The sequence below is a fragment of the Cricetulus griseus genome, chromosome 2 (assembly GCF_003668045.3).
Source record: "Cricetulus griseus strain 17A/GY chromosome 2, alternate assembly CriGri-PICRH-1.0, whole genome shotgun sequence".
Taxonomy (NCBI): Eukaryota; Metazoa; Chordata; class Mammalia; order Rodentia; family Cricetidae; genus Cricetulus; species Cricetulus griseus.
In genome coordinates this window covers 400152863-400165700 of record NC_048595.1, presented here as the reverse complement: position 1 = coordinate 400165700, position 12838 = coordinate 400152863, and the positions used below count along the sequence as shown (strand labels likewise).

At 40.7% G+C, this 12838-nt stretch overlaps 1 protein-coding gene across 1 annotated transcript; it reads right to left on the bottom strand.

Moving 5' to 3' along the window:
• Positions 1-11330: 11330 nt before the first annotated feature.
• On the bottom strand, positions 11331-11641 carry LOC100765102 (non-histone chromosomal protein HMG-17). Its single transcript, XM_027396048.2, has one exon. The coding sequence runs from the start codon at positions 11639-11641 to the stop codon at positions 11372-11374; it is 270 nt and encodes an 89-aa protein (XP_027251849.1). The 3' UTR covers positions 11331-11371.
• Positions 11642-12838: the final 1197 nt, after the last annotated feature.

Genomic DNA, 12838 nt, shown 5'->3' with positions numbered 1-12838 from the left:
TCTCAAAATGACTCATAGAATCTGCCTGCCTCTCCCTCCTGAGTGCTAGATTAAAGGTATGTGCCACTACCATCTGGCTTATCATGACTTCCCAATGCCAACTTTCACATTCAGTTTAAACATACCTATAATGGTGAGTAATTTCAAATGATTTAATATTATTTATGTCAAATATAAGAAGAAAGCCATACCCAATCCTCATGTACTAGTCCCTTGTTACAGTATACTTCTCTTGATCTGCTATGTGACAATATCCAAGAGACATGATTCTCTATTAATTTTTTGTTTCCTGTAGGAATTCAGTAAAGGTAGAAACTGTGAGATATTGCAGTTCATCTTTTAAATGGTAGATGTATGTAGACAGAAGTTTCTCTCCCGCCTGGTCCCACAGCTGTTTAGTCCCAAATAAATACACAGAGGTTTATATTAATTATAAACTGTTTGGCTGATGGCTTAGGCTTTTTACTGGCTCTCTCTCTCTCTCTCTCTCTCTCTCTCTCTCTCTCTGTGTGTGTGTGTGTGTGTGTCTGCTCTCTCTCTCTCCTCTCTCTCTGTCTCTGTCTCTGTCTCTGTCTCTGTCTCTCTCTCTCTCTCAATTATTAACCCATTTCTATTAATCTGTGTTTCTCCACATGGTCTTGGTTTACTGGTGATGTCCAGATCTCCCTCAACAGTTACATGGAGTCTCTCTGAGACTTCCCTCTGGGTTCCTCCTCCTAGAATTCTCCTAGTCTGGTAGCCCTGCCTATACTTCCTGCCTAGCTACATCTTGACTATCCATTGGTCAAAATAGTTATCACCCATTAGGATGGTTATTGGCAAGCACCTTTGGAAGCAGAGATGGGAAGATTTCTCTCAGTTCAAGGACAGCATGTTCTACACAGAAAATTCCAGGGCAGTCAAGTCATAATGAGATCTATTTAAGGAGATTTTCTCCGTGTATCTCTGTCACTGGACCTGTTTTTCTCCACCCACTGGGTCCCACGCCACTTAATGAAATACCCACTCTGAGACTTAATATCAGTTACAATTGTTTAGCCAATGACTGAGGCTTCTTACTGGCTAGCTTTCTCTTAATTATCAAGAGTTTCTTAATTATTAAGGGTTTCTATTAATCTGTGTATCTCCATGTGACCTTCACTTATGAGCAATAAAATGGACTAAATAGTGTAACTATAATTCTTGCTTGAAAACTGCTTTGTTTTATACAGTTTTACTATGTTAAAGTTAAAATGTTCCTTTTTTATTTAGACAGAAGAGGAGATAATGGGGATGTCCTTCTGTATGCTGTGAATACATGGTTTCTTTTATTGGTTTAATAAAATGGCCAGTAGCCAGGCCAGTAACCAGGCAGGAAGTATATGTGGGGCTACCAGACTAGAAGAATGCTGGGAAAAGGAAAGCAGAGGGAGCTGATAGGGAGACACCATGTAGCCATTGAAGGAGTAACATTCTGGAGCATTGCGGGTAAGTCGTGGCAATACATAGTTTATTAGAAATGGGTTAATAATTAAAAGAGAGCTAGCCAATAAGAAGCCTAAGCCATTGGCTAAACAATAGAAACTTCTTTGTGCTTATTTTGGATTAAATAGGGCTGTGGGACCATGAGGGGCAGAAACTCTGTCTTCAGAATCTGGTCACAACAGATAATGATAAAAAGCATTAAATTCCTGGCAGAGATAGGAAAAGAGAAGCAAATTATCAGAGCCTCTTTAGCCTTTATGAATGTGATTCTAAGACTCACATTTATAGGGTTACACAAGAAACTGGAATATATGCATTATTATCTAGGTATGATGTCATCAGCAAGAGTTGTTATCATATATGATGACACTAATTCTCTTCTAGCTTTGAACTTCTAATTTTGAAAAATGCAGACACACAGAAAACCTGGGTCGCCAACTCACAATTGGATGATATTACAAATTATAAAATATTATCTCTGACTCAGTCTGTGGGACTTTCATTTATAGACTTAAAACTCTTACTCATACCTTGAAGCTTTGTAAATATCCAGAACATATATATGCCCTTTGGAACACTGGGTGGCTGGATTTTAATTGTTTAGTCTCTAATTCTTCCTATAACACACTGAGAAATTGTACATCCAACAATTCATTGGAATGGTTAAGTGGTCACAGTTTTGATATGGCCATGAGTAATTCAAGTTACAACAGTGCTGTGTATTCTCTGGCCCACTCCCTCCAAGAGATGCTTCTTCAGCAATGTGATACCCTGTCAGGGAAAATTAAGCAAAGACAACACATTGATTTGTGGAAAGTAAAGTGTCCTGCAACAGCTGCTACTTACTCTCATCCTTTGTAACACTGAATGACTGCACAGTGGTCAATGGGAGCATGAACAAAATGTTCTCAAGAACATTTTCATTACCCAGGCAGTAAATATAGGTTTGGATATACACTATCAACAAAAAAGATTGTCTTGACAAAAATTTGTGAGTTTGACTAATGATTCATTGTTTGTTTTAGAAATATTTATATATGTAACTTCATAATGTACTATGGAAAATGGCCATTTGATACAATCCTAAGTATAGAAAAATATCAGTGGTTAACATGCTACATAGAATAGTATTGAAAACAGTGTTTAAAAATCTTGCAAATACATGGGTTATTCTCTTCAGATACTGAACTGTGTTTAGTGTGTCCTGTAGCGGTCCTGGTTTCAGGAGGGAAAGGCTGACTGCTGCTTTCAGGGCTCCCATAGTCCAGAGAATGAGATTCTAATGAAACATGAGTGAATGCCTCAGGAGACAGTCCTCACATTGATTATCCTGTTCAAAAGGCTGGTAGAGAAATGAAGCTATTAAATCTTTTATATCTCAACTTATTCATTAAATTTGTGTGATCAATAATTTTATCTCTGGATCAATAGCATCGCCATCCTTAAACTCCATTTTATTTAACAATTCACAAGCATAGCAGACAATGCTTTCTCAAGAAAAAAATTCAAATATATTTTTATTTAAATTTACCATTTTCAGGCTGGGTGGTGGCACATGCCTGTAATTCCAGCATTTGGGAAGCAGAGACAGGCAGATCTATTTGCGTTCAAGCCCTGCCTGGTCTACAGAGTGAATGCAGGATAGCTCCAAAGCCACCATTCCCATTCAGATCCTCCCCAACTCCGCAGCAGGAAGAAAACTCCCATCCATTTTTTTCTCTCTCTCATTCGAATACAAACATGCATATTAAAAAGCAAAATAAGATAAAAAGTAAAAACCAACAAAATCGAATAAGATGAAACAAACTAACAGAAGACAGAAGACCAAAGAAAAAGCACATGAAATACACACAGACACAGTGGCAGACTCAGAAATCCTATAAAATGTATATCAGAAACCATAGTATATATGCAAAAGATCTGAGAGGAAAAGAAAAGAAGAAAAATAAAGCCCAAACAAATTGTTATGAGAAAAGTAACCTGCAAAAATGCCATTGAGTTCATTTTTTGCTGGCCATCTGCTGCTGGGCATGGAGAGTCTCCTTAAAAGTGGCTGTTATACCCGGTAATAGTCTGTAGGAGAAAACTAGCTTTTCCTTTGTGAGTGTGTTTGGAAGAAATGGTCCCTGACTTAGGGTTTCTATTACTGTGAGGAGACACCATGACGACACCAACTCTTATAAAGGAAAACATTTGAGGTGACAGCTTACAGTTTCTTAGGTTTAGTCCATTATCATCATGGCCAGAGCATGGTGGCATATAGGCAGACATGGTGCCAGCTACATCTTGATCAGGAGGCAGCACGAGGTGGACTGTCACTAGGCTACATCTTAGGCAAGGAAGACCTCGAAGCCCACCCCACGATGACACACTTCCTTCAACAAGGCCACACCTGCTAATAGTGCCAGCCCCTATGAGATTATGGGGGCCAATTTCACTCAAACTACCACAGCCACCAAAGGGAGTGGCACTAAGACACAAAGTATTTTGTCTTCCTTACAAAATAAAAAATCCTAAATATGTCAGATAAGTAAAGAAACAAAAAGTTGCAATGTTTCCATTACCGTGAAGATGAAGAGTTCCATAAATCTGAATACTTGATATAGAGTAAGAAGGGAAAAGATGGCCTAAGGTAACATTTTTATCCTATCTCCAATACACACAAAACAAAAACGAGGTTACTGTGTTTTGGATGATGATGAAGACGTTGACTTTCATGCACACTTCGTGGAAGTATTTTGATCAACAGCCACTCTTTTTAAATGTGCTGACAATGCACACCAAACTAAACCAGTGATAATCTGAGGCAGGATAGAGGATGCTCTCTTGGTGAAAATGGTTGAAAGAGTGTTTGTGCCACACCAAATGTCTTAGTTAGAGTTTCTGTTGCTGTGAAGAGACACCACAAGACCTGTCCTGGATATTCAGGGTCACTCTACTGGAGAAAAGTGATTATCCCTCTCGCAGCAGGTATAAGAGACAGTTCAGTTTTTAACCTTCGTAGTAATGCCTAGGTTTTCATTTATTAAACCATTCATTCATTAATTTTTAAAATTGAAACAAATTAAAATACGATAAGTTAAAGTGAAAACTATCACATCAAAATTGGACAGAACAAAACAACAGAAGGCAAAGATCCCAAGAGAAGGCACAAGAATCAGAGACCCACTCATTCACGCACTCAGGAATCCCATATAAACACTAAACTGGAACCCGTAATAGGTACTTGGAGGAGTTAGAGCAGACCTGTGTAGGCCCTGTCCGTGCTGCTTCAGTCCCTGTGAGCCCATAAAAGCTTTGCTCATGTTTCTTTATAGAGGGCCTTGTTTTCTTGGTGTCGACCGTTCCCTCAGGCTCATCAATTATTTTCCAACTCCTCTCCCATGGGGTTCCCTGAGCTCTGAGGCATGGATTTCATGGCGGTATCTTCTTTTTTAGGGCTGAATGCTCCAAGGCTTACTCTCTGTGCAATGTCTGGCTGTGGGTCTCTGTATTTGCTCCCATCTGCTGACTAAGGAATTAATCTATGAGTATATCAAAATATCATTAGGAGTTATTTTTTCAGTATGTCTTTTTTTTTTCTTTTAGACCAGTATTTACTTTTCCAACAGGTTCCTATGCTATTGGTTGGGAGAGGGGAAAATTATGATAAAAATGTAAGGAAACAGAAGTGTGGTATCGCTGCGCCCTCTTCTGGCCACAGGTCATTATGTGCTTGTTCTGCAGAAATGAGGATGCGCATACCAGGATGTAGGCTGCCACCTTGTGGAAGCAAGAATGTAGTGCACCTGAACAGAGTCTTCTCTGATAGTTGCCCTAGTTGCATGTTTCCTCTTTCAAAAAGAAACCCAACTTTAGTCATAACTGAAAGGCACACTTGTTCTCTGTTGATTCATGCTCACGCCTCTACCTGACAAAATCTCAACGTTTTTCAAACCAATAATAATGCTAGGGAACCCAGGTCACTGAATATCATTGGACAACTCAGGTCAGTGTCTTGTCTAGTCCAATGGGACACTGTCCTTACTCTATAAGCCATGTCAGATGTCATGGTAGAAGTGCAGCCATTATCCTGAATCCCGCAAACAAATGGTATATTTTATAATGAGCTAATAGGAACGTGATTGTTTGCTTGCCATGGTGGTGCCCACTGTTAGTCAGGGTACTCAAGGAGGAGGAGAGCAGAGGCAGGCAGATATTAAGGAGTAGAACATCCTAGTCCACATAAATAGCTCCAGGCTAGATACACATGAAGGAAACCTGTTCCAAAATAAGACTTTCAGCAATTGACAACCAAGATGAACATGTCATTGCAAATATTATACTGTGCATCCCTTCTGCATGCAGAGTGCAAGACCAAACTTTGCCAATCCAAGGGAACATTCATGATGAACTCAGAAACTTAAGCAACCAGGCAGATAAAAACAGAAGTGATTAAATATACATTAATATGAATATTAATATAAATGCATTAATATAAAATGTAGCCAGCTGGAGAGATGATTCAGTGGTTAACAGCACTGGCTGTTCTAAAGAACCTGGGTTCAATTCCCACCACCCACATGGTAGCTCACAACTGTCTGTAACTCCAGTTCCAGAGGGTCTGACACCTTCACAACAATGTACATAAAATAAAGTTAAAATAATTTAAAAAAATTAATATAGCCAGGTGATGGTGGCACATGCCTTTCAACTTCAACAGGCAAATCCCTGACATCCAGTCCAACATAGTCTACAGAGGACAGCCAAGGATACACAAAGAAACTCTGTCTCAGACTAACCAAGGTGGCTAGGGAGGGGATAAAACATAGGATTTACACAGAACTTTTGGGGAAGCCAAAGTGACTGATCTTGTACTATTCCTAAAACCAATAGCTAGGCAGTGGTAGCACACAACTTTAGTCCCAGCACTGGGACACAGAGGCAGGTGGATCTCTGTGAGTTCAAGGCCGGCCTGGTCTACAGAATGAGTTCCAGGACAGCCAGGGCTACACACAGAAATCCTATCTTGAAAAACAAAACAACAAAAACCAAGCAAACAAACAAACAATTCCCAGCAACCACATGATGGCTCACAACCATCTGAAATGAGATCTGGTGCCTTCTTCTGGTCCTCAGGGATGCATGTGGACAGAACACTGTATACATAATAAATAGAACCATTAGAAAAAACAACTGAGTTCTTTGTATATTTTGGAGATCAGCCCTCTGTCAGATGTGGGGTTGGTGAATATCTTTTCCCAGTCTGTGGGCTGCCGTTTTGTCTTGCTGACTGTGTCCTTTGCCTTACAGAAGCTTCTCAGTTTCAGGAGGTCCCATTTATTAATTGTTGATCTCAGTGTCTGTGCTACTGGTGTTATGTTCAGGAAGCGGTCTCCTGTACCAATTAATTCAAGGGTATTTCCCACTTTATCTTCTAATAGGTTCAGTGTGGCTGGGTTTATGTTGAAGTCTTTGATCCATTTTGATTTAAGTTTTGTGCAGGGCGAAAGGCTTGGGTCTATCTGTAGTCTTCTACATGTTTGCATCCAGTTATGCCAGCACCATTTGTTGAAGATGTTCTCTTTGTTCCAGCGTATATATTTGGAATGTTTGTCAAAAATCAGGTGTTCGTAGTGTGTGGGTTACTATCAGGGTTTTCAACTCTATTCCATTGGTCTACCTGTCTATTTTTGTGCCAATACCAAGCTGTTTTCGGAACTATAGCTCTGTAATAGAGCTTGAAGTCAGGGATGGTGATGCCTCCAAAAATTCCTCTATTGTACAGGATTGTTTTGGCTATCCTGGGTCACTTGTTTCTCCATATAAAGTTGAGAATTGTTCTTTCAAGGTCAGTGAAGAATTGTGTTGGGATTTTGATGGGGATTGCATTGAATCTGTAGATTGCTTTTGGCAAGATTGCCATTTTTAATATGTTGATCCTGCTTATCCAAGAGCATGGAAGAGCTTTCCATTTTCGGGTATCTTCTTTAATTTCTTTCTTTAGAGACTCAAAATTATTTCAGAACTAAATAGACAATTCTCAAGAGAGGAATCTAAAATGGCTGAAAGACACATTGGAAAGTGTTCAACATCCCTTAGCCATCAGGAAAATGCAAATCAAAACAACTCTAAGATACCATCTTACTTCTGTCAGAATGGCTAAAATCAAAAATACCAATGACAGTTTATGCGGGAGAGGATGTGGAGAAAGGGGAACACTCCTCCACTGCTGGTGGGAGTGCCAACTTGTACAGCCACTTTGAAAATCAGAATGGTGACTTCTCAAGAAAATGGGAATGAGTCTACCACAAGATCCAGCAATTCCACTCCTAGGCATATACCCCAAAGAAGCACATTCATACAGCAAAGATGTTCATAGCAACACTATTTGTAATAGCCAGAAACTGGAAGCAGCCTAGATGCCCCTCAACCGAAGAATGGATAGAGAAAATGTGGTACATTTACACAGTGGAGTAGTACTCACAGAAAAAAAACAATGGAATCTTGAAATTTGCAGGAAAATGGATGGAACTAGAAGAAACCATTCTGAGCGAGGTAACCCAGTCACAAAAAGACAAACATGGTATGTACTCACTCATATGTGGACTTTAGACATAGAATAAGGGATTACCATCCTACAATCCACACTGCCAGAGAAACTAGTAAACAAGGAGGACCCTAAAAGAGACAAACTTTGTCCCCTGGAGAAGGGGAAAGGTTCACCATCCCCTGAGCAAATTGAGAACATGGGAGGAGTGGGGAGGGAGCTATGAGAATGAGAGGGAAGAAAAGGAAGGATGCAGAGGTCATGAGGGAGCAGAAAGGTTGAGTCAGGGGCAGATTAGAAGAAAGGATATGTGATAGGTAGGATTTTTAGCTGGGGGTGGTAGGGGAGGGAGGGAGGGAGAAGGGAACTGGGATCGTCATGTAATTCAATCTTGTTTGTAATTCAAATAAAAAATTGGAATAAAAAAAGAAAAAACGACTGATACTTTACAATATCATTTTGCTTATAATAGGATACCAATTCTATGTCTTTAAGACCAATGCTTGCAACCCAAAACTTCAAACCAAGCCAGAGATATGTACTTGCATGTATCACTGCCATCCAAATTCTGAAAGAGAAAGACATGTCTCCTTCTCCCTCTCAGCCTCCCCCTCACCTTTCCTCTCTTACCGCCCCCTTGCCTGGAGTCCAGCTCTGGATGAGGGCAGGGTCTGAAGATGGGTGTATTCAAAAGCAACAATGGGAGGAATCAGACCGGGATACTTCTTAGTTTCATTTTAGGAGAGAACAAAGAAGTTATGTGTTTTTATGTTATAATATTTGAACAACTGTTCCAATTTAGTGGAGACATATGCTGGAGCATTGTCAGTTTTTACTTGTGCAGGTATACCCATAACAGCCATCACCTCTAACAGATGTGTAATAACAGAATTGGTCTTTTCAGAGCTAAGAGCAGTAGCCCATTGAAACCCTGAAAATATATCTATAGTACAATGCACATATTTTAAATTTCCAAATTCTACAGAGTGAAAGACATCCATCTGCCAAACCTCATTTCTCCGAATGCCCTTAAGATTACAGCCTGCTGGCAATGGAGCTTGATTATAGAAGGAACAACAGGTAGGACAGTTTCTCACTATCTCCTTGGCTTGTTGCCAAGTAATGGAGAAGTCCTTTTTCAAACCTTTGCTATTTACATGGTGTTTCTTGTGAGATTCTGAGGCTTCTAGCATGCTTCCTATTAATAAATGATCAATCTCATCATTGCCTTGTGCTAGTAAGCCTGGCAGACCTGTATGGCATCTGCTATGTTATATATCAGATCAATTCTGTTCCTGATTGTGTCCTGTAATTGTATAAACAATGAAGTTAATTCTGTATTATCAGGAATGAATTCTGCAGTCTCAATGTGTAAAACAACTCTCTCTGCAGAAGTGGGATTATGAACTTCCACATAAAAACTTCACAAAAGCTTAAAAAGGGATTTTAGAAGCAAAAGAACAGAGACAAGCACGACCTTTTGGTAGCAGCATTTTCTCAGGTGACCTCTGTTTTGCTAGTGACAAGCAGAAACTCGAACGGCTCCTTTAAGAGAGGCTTCCTGACTCGGCATAAGTGGCAAAAACTGAAAGGCTCTTTAAAGGTCTTGCTAACAATTCAATGGTGTTTATGAGCAGCTGGCAGTGGCAGTGACCACATCTTCAAGCTGGCAGCATGCTGCTTGATTGCAGAATAGACCAAGGCAGTGAGCACAGTTCTCACTGCTGGCAGTAAACGTATGCCCGCCATCTTGGAAAGACAGTGGCTAAAACAGCCGCGGCTTTAATTTTAGCAGTGTTGTTTAACAGATAAAAGGCTGTGTGGCAAGAGAGAGAGAGAGAGAGAGAGAGAGAGAGAGAGAGAGAGAGAGAGAGAGAGAGAGAGAGAGAGAGAAACAGTAAGGACAGATTCAGATGAAGAAAAACCCCTAAAGGTTTACGCTGTGTTTAAAAGTAAAAGAGAAGCCAGTTGTGGTGGTGCATGCCAGTAGGATTTGCTGAAGGAAGCAGAGGCAGGCATATTTCCACAGAGAAACCCTGTCTCAGGAAGACAGGATGCATTCCGCTGGTATCCTCCATAAGATAAGTCTTATAAAATATAAAGATTAGTAGTTATGGTTGAAAATTAAGACTGAGTTAGCATATAAGAAATCTTAGTCATTGGCCAACAGCACTGTACCTAATATAAGTCTCTGTGTGTTACTTGGGGCCCTAAAGCAGCAGACCAAGATGTCTGCTCCATCTGTAAGGGGATCCAGGGGGTCACCCAATCTGTAGGGGGTGACTTGGTTGTGGACCAAGTTGTTCCCCATGTGGCTAGCCATCTGAAATTCTGAATAGGACCCTAGTCTAGTCTGGGCTGCGTGTTTGTTAAGCCTGTCTTTGTCTTTTGTCCTGACTCGGGAGGTCTTTCAGAACAGCTGCTGGTCTAGACTCTCTCTGTCCTTACTGCCCATGCACATGGCATGCGTGGATCAGAGGTCTTTTCTTGCTGCCCTGAGCATGGGGCATGCGGGACATGAGTTCCTCTGCCATGTGCCATGGGTTAGAGTGTGCTGAGGTGGGGCCCCTGTCTCCAAGCACATAGTGAGGCTGCTGTTCTGAACTCCAACCACTGCTGCGGCCATCCTGCTGCAGGTCCTAGCATGTGGCAGGAGTTTCCCTGCCCTGGGCACTCGGCTTGCAAGGCCACCATTTGCCCAGCCTCCTCCATGCACCACACATGTGGTGTGCAGAATGTTGGAGCAGGGAAACCACAGGGGTCTCTTTCCCACCCCTGCATTGGCAAAGGGTCTGGGCTTACCAGCAGCACCTGCCCCAGGTCTCTGCCCTGAGCACATGAAATGAAAACGGCAGAATTATCAATCTGAAGATCCACAATCTTGTATATAAAAGGAACAGTTGCTCTTTTGAGGATATTTATTTTCACTGCAAAATCCAGATTGCCCAATAGTCCAGAAAAAACAATTTTAGAGGGTCAGGTTCCAACAGGTCTCTGGTTTTAAGGGAGTTAAGTCTATGTTGATGGTACAGGGGGGAAGAGGATATAAAAATGAATTTAGAGTTTTCCCACACAAGGCATTCTGTGCCATGGTGGCCACATATGTCAACACCAGGACGTCTTTCCTGAGCCAAGAGGAGACTTTCTAAATTGTCAAGGAAAGATGTTTTCCATCAACCATCAATCAATCCAGCTTAGGAGACATTTTGTTAGTGACACATGTTCCTTCCCCTCTCCAAAACAATGACATAGCTTAACATAACAACATAGCTTTAAAAAAAGTAAAACAAAATTCTGCATTTTTATAAAACTTGATAAAAATAATATTTCAAACTGTATAGTCACCAGAAGTACACAGTTATCAAAAATGCACACATTTCACTTGGCATCTCCAGCACCTTCAGCTTTTTGTGTCTGGTCTGTTTTGGCATCTCCATTTTCTATAGGGTTATTTGCATCCTTGCCAGCATCTGTTTTCCCCTTCTTCCCCTTGGGTACCTTCTCTCCCTTCTTTGCAGGGGCCTTTTTAGGCTTGGGCTCTGGCTTTGGAGGAGCAGGTTTAGCAGACAACCTTGCAGATCTCTGTGGCTCATCCTTCACCTTGGCTTTATCTCCTTTAGTATCCCCTTCAACCTTTCTTTTGGGCATGGTGGCGGCAGAGGACATTGGCATTGAACGAGGGGATGCAGTGGTGCTTGGCTTCGTCCATCTGGGGGTAGTTCTCGATGCTTCTTCACACTGCTCCTAGAATCATTTTTTAAGCAAATCCTGACAATGTGAAGTTCTTATTTTATAAAAACTGGTAATCTAATATAAGATGTTAAAAATACAAATTAATAGTTTATGTTTTCAGAAGTTAAGCTTAAGCAAGCAACTAAAATGTATACATGTAGCTACTGTTTAAGGAATATAAGGTAACTCTATGCAGTTTTAAATTCAACTGTGCTAAAGTTCCAACTATTTTACTAAGTTAAGACCAGTTACAGTCAGACTGAAAATTGATTGCAGAAATAAGGATTTCCCTAGCCACCTATGTGCTTAAGGCAAGCAACTAAACAGATAGACCTCTAATGCTTCAGAGACCTGCAGAATATGGCATTTAAATTGTTATTTTAAAAGTTTATAATATCAGACAGACTTGCCAGATCCTAACAGTGACCCAAAGTCTCCAAAGAAGATTATGAGGCACCCCAGTTCCTGCACCTGGATGATGACGACGCTGACTAGTGAGCGAGATGCTCAGATGCAATACCTGCTGTCTGCCAGGACCTGACCAAGACTGTGGACAAAACTGCTGGACACTGGAAAATTGATTGCACCCTCTTTGCCTAGACAAAACAAGGTCAGTCTTTTCCATGTCCCTCTTCACAGAGAGAAAAAAACTCTCACCTTATAGACCTGGCGAAGATCACTGTTCTTTCATACTTCTGCCTCTTCTCTAATGGAGAGACTTGGGTATGGCTAATTGTATATGGATTGGCTCCTGTCACTTTTTAATAGATTGGGAAACTGTAAAATTTACCCTTCTCAGATCTCTGAAAGTATTAATGGTTGTCAGCTTGGCAGCATCAGGCAGTCAGATCCATACTACTATAGTCAGCATGTTAGCTGATAAAGTAGTGACTACCTACTGTTCAGTCACAAGCTCAAGGTTTTTAGGTTTATTTTGGTTGTCATCTAAGTATAAACTTAAAGGGCTTTTTCATCAGGCCAAAGGCACCTCTGTCCAATCCATACCTGGCTCTCTAGACAGAAGACAAATGTTCATGCTTCTAGCCCAAATCTGTAGTTTTTTCTAGGACTCAAAGTTATAAATATGTTCCTGCTGTTTAAACAGATAAATAA